The sequence below is a fragment of the Arvicanthis niloticus genome, chromosome 15 (assembly GCF_011762505.2).
Source record: "Arvicanthis niloticus isolate mArvNil1 chromosome 15, mArvNil1.pat.X, whole genome shotgun sequence".
NCBI classification, from domain to species: Eukaryota; Metazoa; Chordata; class Mammalia; order Rodentia; family Muridae; genus Arvicanthis; species Arvicanthis niloticus.
In genome coordinates, this window is record NC_047672.1 from 40,112,295 (window position 1) to 40,138,044 (window position 25,750).

General features: G+C 39.4%; 1 protein-coding gene and 1 long non-coding RNA gene across 3 annotated transcripts in view; one reads left to right on the plus strand and one right to left on the minus strand.

The window, feature by feature from the left end:
- Positions 1-25,750, plus strand: part of LOC143434563 (uncharacterized) — a 40,803-nt gene that overhangs the window by 12,859 nt on the left and 2,194 nt on the right. The window contains exons 2-5 of the long non-coding RNA XR_013104167.1: positions 9,609-9,704; positions 11,127-11,293; positions 21,994-22,101; positions 22,957-23,049. This is a non-coding gene — a long non-coding RNA (uncharacterized LOC143434563). The remainder of the gene's footprint in view (positions 1-9,608; positions 9,705-11,126; positions 11,294-21,993; positions 22,102-22,956; positions 23,050-25,750) is intronic.
- The window catches only part of Cped1 (cadherin like and PC-esterase domain containing 1), a 263,483-nt gene continuing 249,315 nt past the window's right edge, over positions 11,583-25,750 (minus strand). For both annotated transcript variants that reach the window (XM_076913661.1, XM_034519389.2), the window contains exon 22: positions 11,583-13,520. In XM_076913661.1, coding sequence (XP_076769776.1) covers positions 13,296-13,520 — 225 coding nt within the window. In that variant the 3' untranslated portion in view covers positions 11,583-13,295. The remainder of the gene's footprint in view (positions 13,521-25,750) is intronic.

The following is a 25,750-nucleotide window of genomic DNA, read 5'->3' on the forward strand; positions in this document are numbered from 1 at the left end:
ATCACCAATAATTCACAAAACTATATATGCTATTTACAGTCTAGGTTTGTAGCTGGTGAGGCCTCCTAGGGTTGTACAAGGTCTACCTGTTGTTTGCACAGTGATGACTCTTCCAAAGGACAGAACATTCAGAATCTATTCCCTCTTGTTAGGCAACACATGATGATATTTTTATTTTGAAAGAGAGAAAATAGCTTCTACTTAAAGTCCTCACGACAGTACCTAGTGTCTATGGTACACTTTCCTACAGCTGAATTGAATTCATTTGCTCACATCTCAAATCTGCAGCTTGGGAGTACAGAAATGTCACACACTTTCATTCCGGGTACGGAGTACACAGGGAGTCTGATGGTTTGAACCCAGGAATTCAGGGAAGACGTGAACTGTGTGAGGTCACAATCTTGACAAGACTGATGTACAGGGAGCACAGCCAGGTGAGACTTGGAAGTATCTGGAGGTCAAATCTTGAGATGCTTCTCCATAGCAGCTGTTTCTTGGTGTGAACATCCAGCTGCTGTAATGCGGTACTCTGTGGTGCATTGTAATGCCAGTCAAAATTGATTCCAGAGTTTGGGATTATAGTTATCAACAGTGATGCTGTTTGGGAATGTGTATTGACAATGAAAAAAATCTGGAAATTAATCTTCAGACATTAGTTTAGGGCTGCAGATGGATCATCTTTAGTGTGTAAAGCAGTTGGGACTGTATTCTAGAGAGAACAATGAGCCATGACCAACCTTGTACTGAAACTTTAACAACATTCACTGAAATAGCTGGCGAACATAATGGCTTAAGTTAATACCCTGGGGACACTCAAGTCAGAGTAAATGACAGCTTCCATTCCAGGAAATTGTGACGAATACAAATAAGCAAATGAATTGCAGCAGGTTTAGCTTATTTCTGATGCAGAATGTCCCATGATCGTGAAAAATAGGCTAAGAAAAGATCTAGTCCTTTTCAAAAGGGACTTTTGAAAGCACCACTAAGCAAATTAGCCTGTACAAAGCTGCAAATTTTCTTCTTGTGACAATCCCTATCCTCTCTCTGATTAAGAGAATCTTTGACTCTACTGGCTCACCAGTTATTTCATGGCCATAAAACCAAACACACGTCTGGATAACTGAGTTTTACTCTCCTGGGAGGGTAGATGGGAGGGGTCTCAGGGTTCCTCCTGGAACCAAAAATCCAGGACAGGTTTTTTCTATTGCTCATCTTATATTACAATATAGAAACCAGCATGGCACATTTAGGTAACATTTGCAACCCTAACTGCCACAAAAGAGACAAAGTAGAAGTTTTATGGTTGGTTCTCCGGCCATTGAACTACTGTATTTCTCAGGGGATGAAAGGGCTAAATGTGCTTAGAAATTAAAAACCCTCTCAGAAATAGAATATTACAAGGACATTCTGTAACATTTCATTCAGTGGCCTCCTCAGAAAAACATTCTCTGTACGTGTTTTTAACCCATTCACATCTTGATTGACTGGCAAAGTCATATCCTTAAGGGTATGACTGGCAGGTCTAGGAGAAGACAGTTGTTGTTCTACAGTTGCTTGGGTTTTTTTTTTTTCTATTAGAGGAAAGCATGAAGCCTTGTGCCTGAACGGAGGACAGGGGACACTGACTGCCCTGGATCAGTCAAATAAGCTTAACAATCCAGATTGCAGCAAGAAGCAAAGCTGATTCACATTCACTAAGTCATAAAGGATGGATATCAGCTTTTAATTGCATCAGCAGTTAAGTAGTGACTGTTTCCATATGAACAGTGTTTCCTATCCTTGGCCACTGTCTCAGTCATCTGCATTTAACTATAGTTGTAGACGGTGAAATATGATGGCAAAGCAATGCTTCACATAATGATGCACACCAGCAACTGGAGAGATGGAGGGGACAAGACCATGGCTTTTGTTAGCTCTTCTGACTCCCCTAGTTATCATTAGATACAAACCAAGAAGTAATGGGTGTAACTAGTTCCTCTCTGAAGTCTTTAGTTTTCAGGTGATTTGGACCTCCTTAGCAATTCTTCAAACTGGAAACTCACCAACCCCTTTGCTCAACTGTGAGTGACTTTTAAGCTCAGCTTGCAGAGGTGAGCTTGGCACACTTCAGCACTCGGCCTCAGTGGCCCCATGGCGTTCAATACCCTCTGCTTCTCAGATTCTTCTTCCCCCTTGAGGAATATGCATTCGACAAAATGTCTTCAAAGTTAAGTCCCACCCCCAACCCTTTATCTGCTCAGTGCATTAATTTATCTAAGTGCAGAAGGGAGAACATGGGATTAAAATTTATTACAGGCCGAACTGCCTGATGACCTCTAACCAAAGAATATTGTTATCTTCAGATACTCTAGAGGCTGACTTAGTTGATTTCCTTAATTGATGGGATTTTGAATACAAAATCATGTAATACATTGTGCACACAGTGTGGAACCAACTGCTCACAATTTCTTTAATTCCATATCTAGTTGTGTATGAAAATATGAGTACAGTCCTCAAACTTTGCTGTCTTCTTAATACTTCTCAGACCCATAATTGCAAGATAGATTACTATAGAATATATCTCAACTTATCTCAGGAATAAATGTACAAAAAAACCCCAACTTTGCACTAAGTCACTGTAGCAAAAAAAAAAAAAAAATGATAAAATGGATGAGTGGAAAGAAAAGATTCAAATTCCTTTGTAAAACTCTCCAGAAACAAGTGCCCCTTACCTGCGCTTTCCAGTGTCAATATGAACTTTCCATCCATGGTGCTTCTAGTTCTATAATTAAATTCAGTTGCATTGTTAATGTACTGTTGACGTTAACTTGTATTTTATATACACAAGGCTGGCAATATACATACTAACTTGGAACAGCTGCTTGCAAAATTACTACAATATGGATAGTTTTTGTCCATGGACATTATGTCCTTCTTCTCTTTTAGCATGATTTGAGACTGCCAGAACTTATTATCTATAAAATTAAATGATGGTTTATGACATAAAATGAATTTTGCTGGTATACTAATATTGCATTTGACACACAGACAGTGGAAAAAGAAAGCCAGAAGGGAGAGATCAGCAGCCATGTTCTACTCGTATGCATGTCAGAGGGCCAGAGACTGCATGGCTACCTTCCCGCACACTTTAGGCTCCTCTTAGCTGACAGAGCTGCATGAGGCCATCAGTCCTGCATCTCCCCCATCTCCTGTGACCTAGATGTAAGATTGGCATCATGGGGATGAGTTATGTGATGCCTTCTTCTTCTAAAAGTCTTAATTCTGGGAAGCTGATAAGCTGGCAGCAGAGAACTTCTGCTATTCTTACTAGCTCTGGCCAGCTGACTAGTGCCAATTTGGCAGAGGCCTGGCTGTTTCTGCTGGATTGTTTGGCTGATGATGTTTGGTGACACCTTTTGAACTGGACTGTTGGTATGCTGACACTACTAAATTGGACTGCTGGTATTCTGACAAGGAAGATGGGAATCACCTTCTAGAACTACTTCTAGACAGGTCCACATCACCTTGTCCTGCTTACCATCTTTTCTCCCCTACCTTTGGATGGTGGGCTAGAAGAAGGGCTGAAGTGCTTGAGAACCCGTATTAAAGTAGACTTTGAACACTCTAAGCCTGCAGTTAGGAGTGTACACTCGTCTTGCAGATGATTTGAGTTTGGGTCCCATCACTTTCACCACACAACTGCCAGTAATTCCAGCTCCAGCGACACCCATGGGTTCACAGACACCCATGCTTAGACACACATAGACACAACAGACAGTTGCAATGTAAACAAACCTTTACAAGTATAAACAGTATGGTAAGAAAATTAATATATCTTGATACTTAAAATCATAAGCAGAAAATTAGCAAATATCAAAACAATAACAGGAAACCTCACAGAGCTGGAAAACCCTTTGTCCTTGCTGTCAGCGGCTTACGTTCTAGGGGTACATGTTTAAACAGGAAAAGAGATAGGGACTAGTCAAAGGGTGGTCAGAGAAAACTAATTCCTAAGTGAGGACAAAGGAAGGGAACGTTGCTCAATATTTGGGGATTCAAAGAGAGCCTCTGCCCTGTTTAAAATTTTGTTCACTGTAGAGCTGTGTGGGTCCATCCTGAGCCTTGAGAAACTGTTTATTAGGACAGAATTCACCATAGGTGGTACGAAACTGGGATAGTAGAATCTCTCTCTCTCTCTCTCTCTCTCTCTCTCTCTCTCTCTCTCTCACACACACACACACACACACACACACACAAACACAGACACACACATACACACACAGAGGGGAGAGAGAGAGAGAGAGAGAGAGAGAGAGAGAGAGAGATAGGTGAGAGGTGAGAGGTGAGAGGTGAGAGGTGAGAGGTGAGAGGTGAGAGGTGAGAGGTGAGAGAGAGAGCCATAAAAGGGGGAATAAGTTGGGGGTGGAGGCCAAATAAAAAACCTTTTTTGGAAGAGGTTGTATTTTAACACAATAAGCTACATAATTGTGATCTGGTCAAGCGCCTTGCACCCAGTGGTGTTCTCACCCCCAGCTCACAGGATGCAGTCAGACTGCTTGTCACCACTTCAGTCCTCATCCACCAATCTCAGCAATTGTCAGTGTGAATCCCATAAAGCCAGGAACACAGAAGCAAGCTGAATAGTTGACAAGAGAGTAAAGAGGCCATGTGCGTCATCAGGATTGCTATTGGATGGTTTCCTCAACAACTCTGTAGATCCATTTATTATTTTCAGTGGGTCCCAAGACTGACCAGCTGTCTTTCTGTCTAGTTTCATAGGTGAAACCTCTGTGGCTGGTCTAGTATTTCTCACTGTCTTCCTATACTGGTGATTTGTGGCTGTTCGGCACTTGTCACCTCTCAGGAGAGCGTCTGGCAGACACTTCACCAGCACATCCCTACAGGCGCTGCCACTGCTTGGCATAGACCTACATTCACATTCCCCACATGCCCAGACAAGCCCCTGGCAAACGCATCCAGAGATATAGAGTCTGTTATTCTAAAGGTTTTACATACTGCTATAAATCAAAACTAAGAGGACTATGTTAAGAACCATTCAATGGGAACAAGATTAATTGGTACTTTTATCTATTGCGCTGTGAATGTACATGGCCACATGCATATATGCTTTATGTATACGTCACACACATTATGGATGCTTTCATTTAAAACAATACAGAATTTTTTTTTTTTTAAAAAGCTTTTATTTGACATACACCCTACCCAGACAAAAACCAGAGAAGGTCTGGTCTTGCCCCAATAGTTTAGGCTTTCTATTTGCAGAAACAGCATGATGAGCCCATGCTGGAGGTCAGGCATTTATTTTAACTGTATTTGGTAACAGTTTACTGGGGATATCTGCCCAATGATGCTTCCATCAGAAGATAAGTTGACTTCAATGAAGACAGTACATCAAAGACTTAAGATGATCCCGGGAAAACAGAAAAATACAAGTTAAGCCAATTGCCCATTGGAGATTCCTATTCTGGGAAGCAGAAACCTGAGAGGCAATATCTGTATCAGCTTCATCTCATATTCTATACATAATTCATAGAAGGTATCAATTTATTCATAAGATAGGTGGCCAAGAATGAATTCTGGGCGTTTACCAGTAACACGGCCATGAATACTCCATCCTATTGGAAGGCTACTGTTCTTGGCATGACTAGCTTGTGATGATGGGTAGGTTCACACCCTTTTAAAAACATGCTACTGTTTTTGCATAGCTAATGTGAACATTGAAATGCATATTCCTGTGAGGCGTGTGTGAACTGGCTTTCCCCAGTGGGCATGCACACTTAGTAGGATCCAAATTGGTGCCATTTGATGAGGAAATTGACTTTAGGCTACAAAGGTATTGTTTCAATTCCACTCTTACCTTTCTTTTCTTTTCTTTTCTTTCTTTCTTTCTTTCTTTCTTTCTTTCTTTCTTTCTTTCTTTCTTTTTATGGAGATTTTTTTAAGAGGTTTTTTTAAATGGATATTTTATTTACATTTCAGATATAATCTCCCCCCCCCAACCCCTTATCCCATCCCTCCTCCTTCTGCTTCTATAAGAATATGCCCCCACCCATCCTCCAACTCTTGCCTCTCCACCCACGATTTCCCCCACACTGGGGTGTCCAGCCTTCACTGGACCAAGGACTTCCTCACCCACCTAAGCCTGATACTGTCATCCTCCCCTACATATACAGCTGGAGCCATGGGCCCCTCCCTGAGTGCTCCCAGGATGGTGATTTAGACCCTGGGAGCTCTGGTTGGTTGGTATTGTTGCTCTCTTCATAGAGCAGCAAACCCTTTCAGCTCCTTCAGTCTTCTCTTTCACTCCTCCATTGAGAACCTCTATGATCAGTTCAGTGGTTAGCTGTGAGCTTCCGCCTCTGTATATTTCAGGCTCTGGCAGATCTCTAAGAAGACAGCTATATCAGGCTCCTGTCAGCATACACTTCCTGGCATCCACATCAGTGTCTACCTTTGGTGAATGCACAAGGGATGGATACCCAGGTGGAGCAGTCTCTGGACAGCCCCTCCTTCAGTTTCTGTCCCACACTTTGTCTCCATATTTGCTCCCATGAGTATTTTGTTACCCCTTCTAAAGCCTATATTCAACAAAACTGGAAAATCTGGATGAAATGGATGACTTTCTAGACAGATACCAGGTACCAAAGTTAAATCAGGAGTAGATAAACCACCTAAACAGTCCCATAACCCCTAAAGAAATAGCAGCAGTCATAAAGTCTCCCCACCAAAAAAAGCCCAGGACCAGATGGTTTTAGTGCAGAATTCTATCAGATCTTCAAGAAAGACCACTCTTACTATTCTCAATGCAGAGCAAATTGTATGTTATAAAGAGTAGCTGCAGATGATCCCATGTTCTGCCAATTATGTGGGCAGTCATTTTAAACAAAGGCTCATGAATTCTCTTTATGCTACTGTAAAGCTGGAAAGCCTATTAAACATAAACATCATGTTACATGTAATTAAGGCATAGGGGAGTGTGTAAAATGTAAGTTTTAAGATAAATCTTGTATTATGTAGTAGATACACACAGAGAAATGCTGTATAACTTCAACCTCAAGGACAAAGGTAGAGATGAATAGGAATTGGAATTGCCCCAAAGGAATGACCTCTTGGTCCGGGAATGGAATCCAATTTAGTGGAAAATGAGCTGTCATTTCAGGCTTTTCAGACAAAGACATTATGAGTAATTATAGTACATTTTTGACTTTTCTTATTAAATAATATACAATTAAAAGTACATTTGCCTGCTATTTGGTTGTTTTAGGTTACCAAGTTTGGCTCAATAAACACATAAAATGATTATTTATGCTTTTATTTTAGGGGTTATTAGACCTTAAAGAATGGCTTACACATTAAGGGGAAGGTTTGAAAAGGCACCTAACATTTGCCAAGGCATCTGTGTCTTTCTGAGGATCTCTCGAGGCCTGAGCAAGGCCTGATTCCTTTTCTTTCAACTTAAAATTGATTGTGAAGTCCTTAGGAACTAACCTGGATTCAGTACTTTCATATCACACATCTACTAACAAGGGCCGCATGGGTTATGTTCTCAGAGCTTTAGTTAGTAAGGTAAAAATGGACTGGAAACCAAATAGCCTTTCATATTTTGAAGGAGAATTGTGTACACACACTTACCGAAAGGTTATTGTGCTTGATCTTCCTCTCTCTCTCTCTCTCTCTCTCTCTCTCTCTCTCTCTCTCTCTCTCTTTCTCTCTCTCTCTGCCAAGCATAGTGTCATAGTCTTCTAACCTGAGCACTCTGAAGGCCAAGACTGGAAGATGACAAGGTCAAGGCCAGCCGAAACTATAGAGAGAGGCCCTGTCTCAAAACTTGCAAACAAACTTTTACTTTCTAAGATCAATTAATCTTCTCATCTTTAACATATGGATACTATAGACCCAATATGAATGAGAGATTTTAAGGAAAATTAAAATAACGACTTTGACGTTGGACTCACATGAAAATGAATTCTGTAAGATTTCAGCCCATCAATTTTTATCACAAAAGCAAGTGGAGCTACAACGGAAGGAAAATATGTCTGGACCATGTTCCATTTGCTCACATTTGATAGAAGTTTCATCAAGTTGACACACTGTGCCCACTAACCATATAATAAGCAAAACCACTACATGGTTGAGAATCAACCAAATACATTTTAAGTTTATGAAACCCTCTTACTTCTGTATGTTTATGTGATCCTAATCAATTATAATCACTTTGCTTTAAATGTATCTAAGCATTCTTATGAAGACTTATGGAATTATTTTTTTATGCAATAAAAAGTATTCATTTTTTATTACCTGTAACAAAATGAAGACTATGGATGTTATACATAAATCACCCGAGGCAGGCAAAAATCTTAGTTTGAGATAGGAAATGTCTCTTCATAACTTAATCAAAAATTGTAATATTTTCCAAGATGTGTTACACAGTGTTAGAAAAAAGGTTTTTACTAAGTAAATGAAAAGATTTCTGTGGAAGCCTAGAGATATAGTCAAGATATCAACAGACATATATCCAAACCTAACCTATGTGAATGTTGCTACCAGGTAGGAATGTATTGTAATGTTGTCTCTAAATGTAGCTATGTTGTTCTTTCAGTTAGAGTTAAGGAATTATGCTGACTTACATTGTAAGTAGACTGTCAGATTACCCTCGATAAATAGTAAAAGTGAACGAACAGATTATGTATTATTGAGTGTGCCAAGGGTAAGTAATTCACAAAACAAATGCTTTAAATTCCAGTGAACATGAAGAAGAGTAAATTGTGGTGTTAGAAACACAGTTTGTATTGGTGAGGGGAAAAGAGTCTGGTCATCTGTACACCAAGTGAGTGAGTCATCAGAGGACTATGGAAGTTGATAACAGCAGTTACTGAAGCAATAAAAACACCATAAAAGGCTCTCAAACCATAGGAAACCAAGGAAGCTTTGCCAAACAGTCTCCTTTGCAGGCACACAGAATCCTCTTGTCTTAAGCAGGTCTTTGGGGTGGGGGTAGGAGTTCTGACAACTTCTGAATCAACTCCTTAAGTTGAAATGGTCTATCAAAAATGCCTTCATTACCATTCCAAGAGCAATCGAAAGCATTTGAAATTTAAATGCATAAATTTAATAAAAAATAAATTTAATAAAAATTTTATAAAAAAAAATACAGGCGGGCATGATGATTTATGATTGTAATCCCAGCATTCATTAGGAGGATCTTGAGTGCCAGACCAGGATAGGCTGCATAGGGAGCTTCTGTCTAAAAAACAAGCAAGCCAAGGAGTAAGCAAGCAAGCAAACAAACAAAACTCAAAGTATCATTTGCAAAGCAGCTATTCCTTGATCCAGTCAGAATGGTGGGAGCTGGGTATTGCTGTTTTGTGCTGGAATGTGTGCTTTTGAAATGATGGTTACATTTGTTTATTTTAACTGTAATATTAGTAGTGTTGATTTGGGTGACTTTCTTGTATCTCTGTTTACTTAAATGAAGGATAATGCTTAGCGTAATCTTGGCTCAAACCTTCAAAATAGTAGATGCCTCTTTTCTCCTTCCATGCCTGTAGACTTGTGAAAGAAGGTTTAATTGGATAATGTAATTTTACACTCTTTTTATATTTGTTTAGGTATTTTCCAGTGAGATGGGACTAAAGGGACCAACGAAAAATGCAGGATACCATGGAGTTTTATTTTCTTCCTTATTTCCATTAGAATTGTTTTCAGTAAGTTCTCGCAATGCTTTAAGGTGAGACCTAGTCCTCTGTGGGGGGAAGACTTCTAGAGATAAAGGAAACTAGTTTAAAAAGGTTTGATGATTCCAGTGTAAGGCAGCTCAGCAAGAAAAGTTGAGTGCATTTTGGCATCTCTATAAGGTTCTGCTTGGTTACAGGTGACCACTACACTGAACCTTTAAAACACACACACACACACACACACACACACACACACACACACACACACACAGAGTCCCCTTGTGCACATGTACGCGCACACTTGTACACATATGCATACCCCATCACTCTTGCTGTCAACAGAGCTGCTTGGAAATGTTTGTGAAGTTATTCTTGACTTGCAATATTATAAATGTTTGGGTTTTTTTTTTTTTTTTTTAAAGTTGAGTTTAGATTGGATGCTGATCAACTCTTACTCAAAACAATACACTTCCTGTAACTTTCACACTTAAAAGTATTTTTAAAGACCTACTCCTATTTTCCCCCTGCTCAAATAAAAACTTTCTAAAATAGAGAAGTATGTTTGGAAAGGCACACACTCACATCTATTTACCCATTGCAAAATAGACTTTCTTCAGTTAAAAAGTGATTGAAACAGACACTAAAATTTCTGTGCCTTCTCTGGCCCCCAGTTGAGGGATGGGGCCACCCACTCATCTCAATTTTTAATCCAAAAATGTTCCTGCCAAAAGGAAAGACAGGGACAAAAAGAAATGAAATAGAGACTTAAGGAAAGGCCATCCAGAGACCGCCCCACCTAGGGATCCATCCCATCTGCAGACCCAAACCCTGACACTACTGTGGATGTCAAGAAGTGTTTGCTGACAGGAGCCTTATATGGCTGTTTCCTGAGAGGTTGTATCAGCGCCTGACCAATACAGATGCAGATAATCACACCCAACCATTGGACTAAGCCTGGGACCCCAGTGGAAGAGGTAGGGCTGAAGGAGCTGAGAGATTGTAACCCCATAGGAAGAACAATATCAAGTAACGGGACCACCCAGAGCTACCAGAGACTAAGCCACCAACTAAGAGTAGTCATGGGGGGAGCCAGGGCTCCAGATACATATGTAGCAGAGGATGGCCTTTTCTGACATCCATGGGAGGGAAGGCCCTTGGTCCTGTGGAGGCTCGATACGCCAGCATAGGGAAATGTTAGGGTGGTTAGGCAGGAGTGGGTGAGGCAGGAGTGGGTGGAGGAGCACCCTCATAGAAACAAAGGGGAGGGGTTAGAGGAGGGATGGGATGAGGGGGGTTGTGAAGGGGTAACCGGGAAGGGAGATATCATTTGAAATGTAAATGTAAATGAATAAAATGCTTACTAGAAAAGAGAAAGAAAGAAAGAAAAAAGAATTTCAGTACCTTCTCACACAAAACTAAAAAGAAATACTTATTCTAAACTATATTCCAAAGCTTAGGTCACAGCAGAGAGTTCATCCTATACACTGCTGAGATGATGTCAGAGCTGAAGCAACTATGCGGTCCGTCCTGCTTCTCACACTCCATCATGTGGATCCACTTGCAATACCACCTGTCCAGTTGTCAGTCTTTGTGTGCTCGTATAACGAGTAGACAAGAAGGTAAGGGGCTGGAGAGATGGTTCAGTGGTTAGAGACACACGTTCAGACAGAGGACTGGACACAGTTTGATTCTCAGGCATTTATACGGTGGCTCAGAACCCTCTGTAGCTCCAGTTCCAGGGAATCTAATGCTCTCTTCTGACCTCCATCAGCACCAGGAACGCACATGATGCACACACAATACATACACACAGGCAGAAGTTACATATACATAAAGTGAAATAAACAAATCTATCTAACAATGGTTTTAAAAAAGGGATGATAAAAGATGCTCTCTGAACACAGATGATTACCAGCTAGACCTTTATTGATAATACATTACAGTTGTTTCTAAAATCTAATATTATTTCAATGGTGAAGAGGGAAATGCCAGACTGACTCGAGCCGGAGGGTTTCCACAGTTATGAGGAGAGTGAGTTACAAAAGGCTTAGCACTAGTTGAACAACGTGTGTGGCATTTGGTAGAGCAGCTGCATCAATTGCTAACATGTTATATTAGGGAAAAATAACTGAAAAAAAAATCTAAAAAATAGTGTTTGTATCTAGATGTAAATATGAAAAATATTTCATTTTTAAGTTAGTTCCATACCATTGTTCAAAAAAAATCTATTTCTAAATGCACATGTTTGTTTATCAAGTGATACTTGTACTTAAATATAATTTAAAACAGTTAAATATAAATTCATGTTTATGTTCTTATAAAAAATATATATAAAAATAGAGCATTTGAAGGAGATGGGTATTCATTCTAAATAATTGATAGGTCAAAATAGTTTCACTTTTTTAATGGCAATGAACTTGAGGTATTTGTATATTTAGTAATCTAAGCTACATACTGAGTTAACCCTCTCAGCTTTCTTATGTCCAAATCTTCCTTTAAAACCCACCACAACAGTAAGATGTTATCTCACATCAAAGAATTTGTATAATAAGGACATTTACCATCTTGTACCTAAAAAGACAGAAGAGAAAGTTTTCAATGCTGGAACTAGGTATGTTCATTCCATACTCATACCACGATTTTCATAAAAATATTTGTATGCCTACTCTAATTTGAATTAAACATTTGTTCAAAGAAGAATACAGGCACTAGTCACAGAGTACTATTTGTGGAGCTACAGGAAATGCTTCATGCTTTTACATTTGAGAATCTGCAAGCCTTTGCACAATATCTGAAACGTAATTGTCGTCTTAAATTAACTAGGTCTGTAGGGACAAGTGAAAGCTTCCTTAGTAACAGCATTAACAAATATACAAAGTAACAAATGGGGAACTTTATTTTGTCCCACAGTTTAAAAATTATGCATATCATCCATTTAGGCTGTGCTGTGCTCCCCACCTAAGCTCACAGACAGTTCGGGGTGGGAGGATCTTTGTGGAACACACAGGAACTCAGAGTTGAATATAACATCGCTTCCTATTGCTCTCAGAGAATCTCTTTGAATTCCACTGTAGACAATCACCTTGTTCTTTCTCTTCCATTATAACATTTTAAAAAGTCATAAGAAGAAATGTTTTTCATAAGCACTGGATCCACAAAGCTCAAACCACTAGAAGTACCCCTACTTCTCCCAGTAGAGAACTTGAGTGTTATCTTTTCTTACGTGTGGAATGTATTTTCGTCGTCAACATTTTTACATTAGTGAACCTATGGAGAGAAGAGCATAGAACCAGCATCGCCCTATCCCCATGCGGCTGCATTTCTGGATTTCTGCTTATCGTTGCAGTCCAACACCTGGTCCACATGGTCCTGGTTTGTGATCACAGTTCAAATGATCTCCGTATAGCTCTGTGCTTCGACCTGAAGCTAACGGATGCTCAAGGTCACTTGTGAGTGTATACAGTCATGAGAAAAATGTGTCATTGCGCTTTTGTGAGCTGTGTGCGTTGCTGCGCATGCTTGCACTGGTGAGTGTACAGTCATTGCAAAGTCCGTGTGAGGCACATTTGGTTCTCAGGTCCAGGTGAAAGGTTCATCTCTAACTGTGAATTCGGCTCTCTTTCAGGAAGCCTGCGCAGACCTCTGACTTGCACACATCCTGCTGAGCAGGATTTCAGAACAAACTTGATTTATCGGGCCTCTGACATGATACGGTGAATGAACATTTGGGAAAGAATTCTGTTGTTTTAGTTTGCTTTGCCTACTGAAGTATTTCCCCACGATATGGTTCTTGGATCTTTTCATCTTGATAACATGGTGCTGTCTGGATAACTTTGATTTCACTACCTGCAAATAGAGAACAAGAAATTAGGGGTGCAAAAATCACAGATATTTGAACACCACACAGAGCAATATAACTGACTCTCATGGTTGTCCTGCACTGCTGCCACACAGATGCTGCTAAAGGGCACAGATACGATTTATATAACAAGAACTGGTGAACCTGTGTTTCAAAAAAGACCGAAGACGAAGTTAGGATTCTGCGGCTTTCGAGTCTTCTGTTGTAATGCAACTGAGGAACTGTTCCATATGCTGCCTTTTCTACTGTGTGTGTGTGTGTGTGTGTGTGTGTGTGTGTGTTCACGTGAGAGTGTGTGTGTGTATGTACGCGCGTGCATGCACGTGAGTGTGTCTACGTGTGTGTGTGTGTATTCGAGTGCATGTGCGCACAAGCACACGTGTATTCAAACCAAATGCAGCAGTAGAGCAGACATTGTTATGCGTTTCCACGTCATCGATTCAAACTTGGCATTTTAAGTCTGTCGTCGAGCAAAATGGCAACAAACATTTTCTGAGAAAACAGAAGCACTTTTCTAGTCCTTGTCCAAAAGATGATAGTGTTATAGTTAGAAGTTGCATTTCTACGGGCAGTTAGTAAATCATGGAACCTGTAAAATAGCCTGTGCCTTAAGTTTTTTATATTTTTGTATGTATATATGCACCTCTGCCTCTATTTCGAATGTTATTTTGAATAGATGGTATTATAAAGCATTTGTGTAATCTGAAGAGTCTAGAATCAAATGTTTCCTTCCCATCTCTTTTCTTCTCTGAGCCACTCAGATGTCTCACTTCACATTACCGTCTTTGTATGCTTCACAGCTACTTTGTCAATATCCCCAGTCATGCACACATAAGGCTATTGTTATGTTTATATTTACATTTTCCAAAACGTTGTCCTGGTGGGAACCTAAATTATTATCCTCTGCCTTTGAGTGAACAGAACTCCGTGTTAGAATTGAAGGTTTTGGGGAGTGAACTAGGGACTCAGACGGAAATGGGGTAAGGATGAGCTCCCTGGGAAACGAGAAGAAAGAAAGAATACTGGTGATGGTGTTTGGAAGCTCTTTACAAACTATTAACAAAATAAGAACTTCATCACCTTCATCATGCACGAGTAATAGGTTTTGTTCTGTCAGTTCTTGGGACACAGGAAAATATTCACTGATGATAAATGGAAGTATACTATGTCATATAGATTTTTCTTTATTCTTTTAGGTAAAATGCGATAATTGAGGCACATATTATTTGATCCCATAAAAGAGAATGCAATAAAAACAGTTCCTGAAAATGAAACAGGATATTTGGGGAAAAAAACCCTCACATATTTGGAAAATAAATATTATAGTTACACATAAACATTAACTATTTTAGGAGAGGTATTGCAATAGAAACTTTGTAAAGGTCTATATCAAAAGGTTAGCAGAGTGACTTTTTTTCAGTATAAGGATTTTATGTGGGTTTAATGTGTTTTATTAAACTTTATCTTAGCTTTTTAAAAAACATAATCAATGTGCATGATTTTACGATAATGAAAAAAAAAAAAAAAAAGAGAAGACATTAGAATTTGAAGAAAAAAGTTCCCAGTAGTGTAATCTAAAAGCACTAGCCTTGTCTAACTGTAGGGCGAGAATTGCTTTCTATGAGAAAACAACCATGAGAAGTTGCCCTTTTCTTCTGTCAGAGCCCTAGATTGGGTAACTCTTATGAAGAGCAATGAAAACATCCACTTGTAGCAAAGAATCCCTGTGCATTGTGATTTAGAGCTCAGCTTGCCCTTAGGCTTGGGCTGGCACTTATATCCCAAGAGTGGAGTTTCTGCTATGCCCTTCTACCCTGAGCTGGTTGTATCAGAACTCTAGTATGGTGGTCTTCAGAAGGAGTCAATGCTTCCTGAAGGTCTTCTGTATATTAGAGGGGAGGGAGTGTCTTCAACTAATATTAGTGAACAACATTCTAGAAGTTTATGTGAAGAAACATTTAAGCAAAAATATAGCATGTAACCCTGACATAATATTATTCCAGTTTCCTGCAGCCAAAATAAAGGCAATTTAAAAAATATAATTGAATCTTAAGTTTGGCTTCTGCAGTTGCCATGATGGTCTATGAACTAATTACATGCAAAATGAAAACAAGCCTATTTCATGACACACAAGGCTATATGCTCTCAACATTATTTTAATACTTGAACCTGATGTATTTGCTACTCTTAAATGAGAAATGTAGATAGGGTATCTCAACATGGGAAACCTGATAATTTAGCTCTGATTTTAGAGAGTTTGAGATGGTCTTGAAAAAGGGAGATAGGATGATGGGTTTACCCAGCAGTGTCTGAAGGCCAGGCTAATTAATATTCCTGAATTACCAATGTTCCTGATAGGTGCTGTTAGTAATGAACCCCAATACCTGTGTTGGTGATTGGCCCACCATAGTTAGTTCACACTGATTTGATTTTGAAAACTATTTTTAGGGAATAATAAAATATTATGTTTCCAAACTCAGTTTTTTAAAGTCACTATTGATTTGATACTGAATCCGAATGCAGACAAATAAAGAGAATTATTTCCATTTTGATTTACCAAAATATATTTACATACAAAAATTCTCTCAAAACTGATCTTGTGAATTAAGTCCATTTAAAAACCATGTAGCTGTATGTGCCATACCACTAGCACATACAATTTACTTCAGGATGGAAAAACACTTCAACATTGTGAAGTATTTCTTTACAGGAAATTACCAAGGCATTATATGGAAATATGTGATCATTTACTCTGAAAATCCAAATGCATCTACTGAAAATGATCATATATTCTAAAGCTGATGTTTAAAAATGAGAAAGCTTTCCTATAACCTCTCAGTAATTAAGAAAAAAATATTAAAAAGTGTTTCTTACAATACCACATAACTAAGTTCAACAATGATCTCCTGGCTGCAGGTGAAGAATTCATCAGGAGGTTAATGAGGCAGAAATGATACATGGACAGATGAAGAGATAAACCTTATCAGGGCTTCACAGGTGATTAACGTGTACTGTGAAATCGGAGGATCATGTCAACTCCTAAAATACCATTTAAGAATCAATATAGGACCCATTATCTGTTTGTTTTTTAAATTGGATATTTTATTTGTTTACCTTTCAATGTTATCTCCTCTCTAATTTCCCCCCAAAATCTCTTATCCCATGCCCCCTCTTCCTATTTCTATGAGGGTGTGCTCCCAACATCCTCCCATTCCTGCCTCCCTGCTCTCAAATTCCCCAACGCTAGGGAATTCAAACTTTCAGACTCCAAGGCCCTCCACTTCCACTGATGCCTGACAAGGCCACCCTCAACTACCTATACAGGTGGAGCCATGGGTCCCTCCCTTTGTGTTCTCAGGCTGGAGGTATTAGAATGGCTACTCCAGCTTGTTTCTTAGGACCATTTGCTTGGAAAATTGTTTTCCAGCCTTTTACTCTAAGGTAGTGTCTGTCTTTGTCACTGAGGTGAACTCAGTATTTCCATTTTGGACAAACTGCAGGAATGGCATATATAGCTTGATTAGGCTAGCCCTTCTTGTCCTGGGAATACTTTTATTCCTGCCCATCGTGTTAAAGCTTATCTTTAAGAACATTAACATGTTGGCAGCCAAGCATGGCTTAAACCTGAAAATAGACCCCCAGACAGAGTTATTAAATTAACAAGTTGGCAAGCCAAGGACGGGTAAGATTCTGCACAGAGACTTGCCAACCTAAGACATAAGTGCATTGACTTTGATAATGCATATTCCATGATGGGTAAGGAAGGCTTTCATGTCAGAACGATCTAAAACAGGCTCAGTCTTGTTAATGAGATAAAAAAGGGGGAGAGGTGGAAAGCCTTTGGAGCTGCTTGGTAAGAAGCTGACATGGGCCAAGGACAAGGAAGTAGGCTTCAGGAAGGAATCTGACATTAGGCTAGAACAAAAAAGTAATTTCAAGTAGGAGTCTAAATCAAAGGCTACAACAAAGAAGTAATCTCAGGCAGGAATCTAAATATTAGGCTAAAACAAAGAAGTAATTTCAGACAGGAATCTAAATTTTAGGCTAGGAACAAGAACAAGGAAGTAGGCTTCAGACATGAAAATGACCTTGGGCTAGAATAGGGAAGTAGGCTCAGATACTTTGGTCATCCTGATAAGCCTTTAGAAACAGTGATCATGGGAGTGTTCACATAACTGGGTTTAATGCCTAACTCTTTCTTTGACTATTTGTGTTTATTGTATTGCTTCTTCCTCAACTATTTGCATCTATTGTATTGCTAGACCCTCAACCTAGAACTGACCTTAATACATGCTTCTAATCAAACTAGCATAATAAGCATAAAGGAAGAGCGGGTATAGGATAGGGGGTTCTAGGTAGGGGAAATGGGGAAAGGGGATGACATCTGTATTGTAAATAAATAAAATATCCAATAAAAAAAGTCAATATAGGAAAGTAACTATGATCATCTGAGAACAAAAGTACTGGCTGGGCTTTCTGTAAGGAGCTTCTCTTCCATGAATGTAAATCAAGTCTACCCTCAAAACTGATCAGGACTTAACTCCTTGCCAAAGGAAAACCTTCTTTGTTAGGACCTTTGCTTCCTTCCTCTTCCCACACAGTTTCTCTCTCTCTCTCTCTCTCTCTCTCTCTCTCTCTCTCTCTCTCTCTCTCTCTCTGTCTCTCTCTCTCTCTCTCTCTGTGTGTGTGTGAGTGTGTGTGTGTGTGTGTGTGTGTGTGTGTGTCTATTCTTGTGGTTGAGTCCAGGGTCTGGTGCAGGCACTCAGGGCCATTGAGACATAAGGTTCACAGTCTTTAAGTTCCAAGTATAGCTGTGTTTTCTGAATCCCTCAATGTCCCTCAGAAACATGACTTTTCTGTTCAGTTTTCCTTCTGCTCTTCCAGATTCGTGCCAGCTCAGGATATCTTTCCTTAAAGCCTTATAATCTGACATCTAGGGAACAATTATAATCCTGTCCTCATCCTGATTGTCAACAGAATATTTATACATAAGATTTGATAAGCCACTCATCTGGCAATCAGGGTATCTGAGGAGCAGGAGGAAAATATGAATTGAAAAAGAGTGTGCTTTTATAGAGAGCTCTGTGCTTGAGCTGAGGGCTTTGATTACACGTCGCCTGTAACATACTCATGGGTAGATATTCTGGCCAGGCTGCATGATTTACTATGGCTAAAAAGCCTTGTGGGGAAACAACCTAAATCGTGCTTTCCACTTGACTGCAGCTATGGCTTATCTATAGTTTGAGTCTCATCAAGAAGGCAACAGCCTGCATTGGAGTAATTCAGTAATCACTGAGCTCACTGGAATGGCTTGTCTCAAAGTACACATAAAGTCATTCTGTCTTACTTCCAGGAGTGAGAGTTCATCATGGGTGGGTAGGGCATATTAGAGTTTGCCCAGTTTAACATACTGAACTGAACATTTCTGTGGGTCTCTCATGCCCATTTTTAGAAGTTAGAGGTCTGAATGCAGTTATTGGACAAAATCTGGCATTAATCACATGCTCAATGTTTGTTACACTGTCAAGCATATTTTATCTTATATAGATAGTATGTTTCTGCCTACATTAAGATAGAACATTTCTTTATGGAGAACAACCTTAAATGCTATGCTTTCTGAAACTTGATTGTAGAGTTTGGGCTCAAGGGGCCTGCAAGATGGCTCAGTGGCATAGGTGCTTGCCACCAAGCCTGACAATCTGAAATCGATTCTCTAGAACCTATGTAATGAAAGGAGAAACCTGACTTCTATATATGTATTCTCTGACTAATATATATGCACATGTATATGCACGCATATAAATAAAATAAACAAAGATGTAATAAAGGCTGCTGAATTATATACATTTAAAAATGTAGGTTAATAACTGAATGTATGCAATATTCAGTAGTAAGCTGGAAAGAACAATGTTTATTCTACAGATTAAAAAGCATTACATAGTTTTTATTTTTATGGAGAAATAAATTCTAAGTTGCTCTCCGTATTATATAAATCTAGCAACCATAAATACCAACAGCCCAACACTTTTAAATAAATAGGATTAAAATAAAAAATATAGTTTCAAAATTGAGCCATGTACATTGCAAATGCACGTGGAAGAGTTCTATTTTTATTGTCTATACTTACTTTAAAACTTAGAGTGAACAACAATTCATTTTTATCCTTTGCAATGAAAAAGAAATAAAATAAGGTGGTATTTCATATATAAATACTTAATGAGTACTCCCTCCATGTAATACCCACCTTTCAATATTCAGAGTTCTCTGTGCTAGAAAACACATGGAGGAATTCAGATCTGGCCCCTACCCTCAAGGGGACTATATAAAGACACATGTCTAAGATACTTGAAGTAGGAACAAGAATGAAGTGACTTCAAAGACATTGTCTGGGACTAGATCTAGAAGGTCAGGCACCATGTTGTTTTCATGTAATGAATAGTTCCTAGGTACATTTAGAAAACTGGGTGCTAATTCACAGTAGGCATGAGAGTCTCTTTACAGGCCTATTATTTCTTTGAACTTATTTGTAAAAAGCAGTATCCAGCCTTCAAACTGCTACTCTATGTCCAAGTGTCAAAATATCACCTTATTTTACTTCCAGTCTCTAAAGTGGAGAAAAAGTAATTTAGGCACATTGTTACAGGTTGGGAATACTACGCCAAAGAAGATGTTTGATACCTGTATAGTAAAAAAAAACCTCCCTCCCTTTGATCTTTTGTGGAAACCAGCCAATTGGGATCCTCCCAGAATTCAGAGGGCTGTTTGGGGCTGCTAAAATCCAACTGATGTGTCAAGTGTAGTGTACCTCTGAAAGAGAGCAGCTAGTGACACGAATGTCAGATTGCCTTTGAGCAATGACAATAAACAGTATAAATTAGCTATTAGGAAAAAAAAATCAGTGAAGGATTTAGTTCTTGAAATCAGTACAAAGGTGCACAGGACACTTCTACCAGGGACTAAAACTAAGTTGTACACACAAACACTGCTCTAGGGTGGGCTACAGAGGAGACGACTCTCGGAAAGTAGGCATGCCTACCTAGAAAGGAAGGGATTCGTATGATTAACAACAATACAGTTAATGGCACAGGCACATATGTCTTGGCAAATGTTTGAAGTATTTACTTAGGAGGATTCGCCAACAAGTCTTTCACTCCCTTTAATCCAAAGTGAGTCCTTTTACATTTCTTCTTGGCCTTCTTTCTATACTTGCTGTTGTGAAGAATACTTTCAATTAAGAAGACGTAGAGGATGACTGGTCTCCTAAATGTGACAGTCTATTATTGTGATCGCGTTGTTCAATATACTACTGTCTTATCATTTGTCATGTTTTATAATGAAGATTTAGCATAGCAAGGATCTAGCTTAGAATATGATGTACACAGGTATGGAGTGATAACTTTATCTGCAGGTCAAAGTTACAATTGTCTTTCAATAGTAATTGCTATGTCAATCTGCTAGCTATGGTACTTAGGACAATTTGAGAATGGAAACCAATGTGATAGGCAGATTAAAAACTCCAGAGGCAACCAGCTGCCTGGTGCCTCAGTGGAGGAAGAACAGAGATTTTTGTCTCTTGCAGCCCAGAAGTAACTTTTACTTTCCCATAGTTTTCTTTTTTAAAATATGTTAAGATATCTCTCAGTTTACAATTATATATTTTTATGTAAATAAAAACGTGGTCATAGAGATATTTTAGGATGTGCAGAGATGTCAGATTTCAACTTGATTACTTTTGACCCAGGATTTTTGCTAAGACTTTCCAAATGGAAAATTATTTTAAGTCATACCATGAAACTAGCATTGAAATTTTAACTATTAGCACAGGCAGTTTCAACACTCAAAATTGATTTCACATAAACACTCATCAGAATGAATGTCTTGCCATGGCAATTAATAGCTACATCTGAAATAACTTTTTAATTTTCCAAAAGCCAGTGCAGAGAGCACAGGCTTGCTGAACTGGAAATCCATCAGGCAGATATGCGACAAGCAAATACCTTTTCTAAAACTGACCTCGACCTGAATAACCTCCAAGGAACTTTTGATGTGGTTCCAGGTTCAGAGAACAAAATAGGAAACAATTTCTATGGTGCAAGTCTTCCAGAACTGCCCTGGACTGGCTCAGAGGGGCGTTCTGACTGCAGACTTGAATGGGTTTTGAGAGCTACAAGGTGACCCGATTGCTTTCTAAGGCTAGAAAACATGCAATTGACCATAGAAAACATGCTGTCAACTTATAAGTGTATACTGCTGAAGTATTGTTTATTTATAGTCACTTGGCATGCCAGCGAGTCTTGAAAGCACGACTAGCTAAGAAGCCTAAGAATCCACAGAAATGGAATCAAACTAAAGCAACATGAAACATCTAGAAGCTGGTATTTCTAATTTTTAATTCCATTTCAGGACAGCACACAACTCTGGAGGTAGAAAGAACTGATTTTTCTTTCACTCGCTTTCCAGATATTTAATTATGGAACATTCAAAAAGCTGTATCGACTCAAGGGAGTCCACGTTTCAAATGAGATGAGGATGCTGCAGATTAGGGCACGGGATAGCATGTTTTTAAGGGTGAGTTGTGTCCTGTTTGGGGATCTTCAGATTCTCACTGAGCATTGCTGCTCTCTTTTATACCTCCTAATAACCCTCCTTTTTCTGAGAGCTTAACTCAGAGACCACAGGTTCTCAGCCTCCCCCATGCTACAACCCTTTAATACAGTTCCTCATATTGTGGTGATTCCTGACCATACAATTATTCTTGGTGCCAGTTCGTAACTATAATTTGCTATTGTTCTGAATCATAATATAGATATCTGATATTTCTGATGGGCTCAGTCGACCCCTGTGAGAGGATCATTCGACCCCCAAAGGGGTTACAACCAACAGGTTGAGAACCAGTGCCATAGGTCCTCAGCACTGTCTCTGAGAACAAATTAAACTCTGAAGTGAGCAGTGTGGTTTTATGGGGTTCTAGACTATTATGTTACACTCCCACGTAGCTTCCTAGTGACTGTCCAACCTTAAATCAAATGTCCCCTTGGTCTCAATGATTCTAAGCTGAGTTCCTACTTTCCTCCTATTGTACACATCTCTGGGGTCTTCAGATCCTTTGGATGTTGACTCTCATGTGTCTGTTTCATTTATTTCTCTTCTAGTTAATACTTAAGAATAAGGCATCGACCTGAGAATGGCTTATAATTCCAGTATATGGGGGGGAGGGGCTGGTACAGGAGGACCACCATAAATGATTCCAGTTTGGAGTATATAATGAATTCTAGAAAAACCTGACTATAGGGGCCTTCAAAAGCAAGTAAATAAACAAGCAAATCAAAACAAAGACTCAGAGATCCTTTGTGTGACCAGTGCTTTCAACTGCTAGCTTCCCTGTAGGGATCTGCTCTGACAATAATTGGTCTTTTTATTTAGGGACCTCATTTCTCATCAGGAGACCTCTGAGGGCTTGTTCTGATTGTGGCACTCCAGCGGCCCGGGAACAGGTTCAAGAGCTCTCTCAATCAGGTATATTTTTTACCTTTATATCCCTTTTCAAGCCTCATGGTTAAACTACGTCTGTGCTTCCAGTTCCAACTCTGCCATTCACTGGTAAGATACTGTAAGCACAGATGCAGCTTCATGTTTGCATGGACCCGGAGAAAGGAGCCAGTGGTTGACCAGTTTTGCACAAATAGCTGGCTGTAAAATCTCTTAGACAATCAGCTGGGCATGGTGGTGAACATCTTTAATTCCAGCACTTGGGAGGCAGAGGCAGGTATATCTCTGTGAGTTTGAGGCCAATCTGATATACAAAGTGAGTCCAGAACAACTAGGGCTGCTTACAATGAAAAACCTTGCCTTGAAAAACAAAACAAGTGGCTGGAGAGATGGCTCAGTGGTTAAGAGCACTGGCTGTTCTTCCAGAGGTCCTGAGTTCAATTCCCAGCAACCACATGGTGGCTCACATCCATCTATAACAGGATCTGATGCCTTCTTCCGCGGAAAGGTATACATGCAGATAGAGCACTCATACATTAAATAAATAAATACAAAAAAAACCCCAAAATAAACTAAAACAAACAAAAAAGAAACAAAAATCACTCAGACAATCAGCAACCAGTGGGTTCCCACTGGTGCCTCTTCCCTAGGCATCTGAAGTTCTAATTTCTGTTGTCTTCCAAGTCACATTTTATAAGATGAGTTCTTTGGGTGAAGTAAAGACTTTTACAATTTTAGAGTCTTGCTCACAGGAATTCAAGAGTAAGAGAAGAGAAATACTTGTATACCTCCCACTTTAGGAAGGCCCCCCCACCCCATGCCTGATGTTAGGCCTATTCACCAGACCTGGTTTCCCGCCATCCATAGTGGGATGTGACTAGTTGTTCTTAAAGTAAAGTGGACCACACAAGAGAACAAGGTTATAAAAAAAAAATAATCAGGGCTCGCTGTAGTAGGAGCTGGTCACCATTTCTTCCATGTCTAGTCTCTGGACCATTCCCAGAGCTAATATCCGTTCTATGCTTTGGCCAAGCATTGGGATGTTCAATGTGTCTGTGCATCATAGGAGCCCAGGGATGAATTTGCCATTTGCAATGGGAAGTGGTTACTGATAGCAATGACTATACTTTGGGTCTGATTTGTTGACTTTTCATTTAGAGTAAGACAGTAAGTAGTTAAGAAATAAGGATGTTTTAGTTTTCTCATTCAGCAGATATGTAGAGCTTTCTAAGAAGTACCATCTCTGAAAAATTGATCAAACCCTTTAACTCATATCTGATACTAAATATGCAAATGAACTTATGAAATAGAAAGAAAAAATGTTTTCATGCTCCTAAGAGTTTGGAAAAAAAACCAGATCTAGACATTAGTATCAAACTAATCTAGACATTAACTAATTAGTTGACTAACTAATTATTAATTAATTGGTGAGATAGCATCTTGCTGTCATCTTGCTCTGCTGCTCAATCTGGTTTCAAATTCTTGCACTCAGTCATCCTCCTGCCTCAGCCTTCATGCATGATCATATTCAGTTCAAAGTTCAACTTTATTTATTGTAAGGGTTTTCAGATCACTTAGTATCCTAATATTATTTGAGAATTCATATAGTAGAGATGTACAAATATACATCATGTCTTTGCCAAGACAGAATATTAAACAGTATGGAGTACACTACTCCTGGCCGCTTGGAATCTCAATTAGATTGTTTAAAGTTGGTAGTGAACTTCCTGCTATCATGGTCTACTGCATCAGCATGGCGTGCTGAAGGGTGAGCTCACTTTTCTTTTCTCTCTCTCTCTTTCCTTCTTTCTTTCTATTTTTCTTATTTATTTTCTCTATGTGTTTTTTTGCTATTTTATTTATTTACATTTCAAATTTTATCCCCTTTCCCAGTTTCCCCTCCACAACCTCCCTATCCCATTCCCTTCCCTCCTGCTTCTATAATGGTGCTTCTCCACCCACCCACCTACTCCTGCCTCTCTGCCTTGGCATTTCCCTACACTGGAGCATCAAGCCTTCACAGGACTGAGGGCTTCTCCACCCATTGATGTCCAACAAGTCCATCCTCTGCTACATATGCAGCTGGAGCCATGGGTCCCTCCATATGTACTCTTTGGTTGGTGGTTTAGTCCCTGGGCACTCTGAGGGGGGGTCTGGTTGGTTGATATTGATATTGTTGTTCTTCCTATGGGGTTGCAAACCCCTTCAGCTCCTTCAGTCCTTGCTCTAACTCCTCCATTGGGGACCCCATTGGGGACCTCGTGCTCAGTCACTTTTCTAGCTATACTGACATGTCTCTAGTCTAATTCACTTGTAGAAAACTTGAGAATGTGCTTGCAGGTAATAGAATGAGTCCTTGTTACTTTATGCAGAAGCAACTATCTGGAATCAGTTTCTTAAACAGGGAGGGGGTGGTTCAGGAATGGGAAAAATGTTTCCTAGAATTAGAAACTGGAAGCTATTATTTGAAAACATCAAAATAATCTATCACAAATAAATGACAAAGAGACACCTCTTTCACCTCTCACCAGTGACTTTGACTTCTTGCCCATCTCAGCGGAGGGAGGCATTGCCCCAGTAGCCTCAATCTTATCTATATTTTTAACTCTTGATTATTTCTCTTGAGTAATCAAACATGACGAATGCTTTTCTTTTCTGAATCCAATATTTTTCTCTCATTGTTGTTCTTTATTAGATAAAAGGCCTCTGAAATCCTGCTTCTCCCATT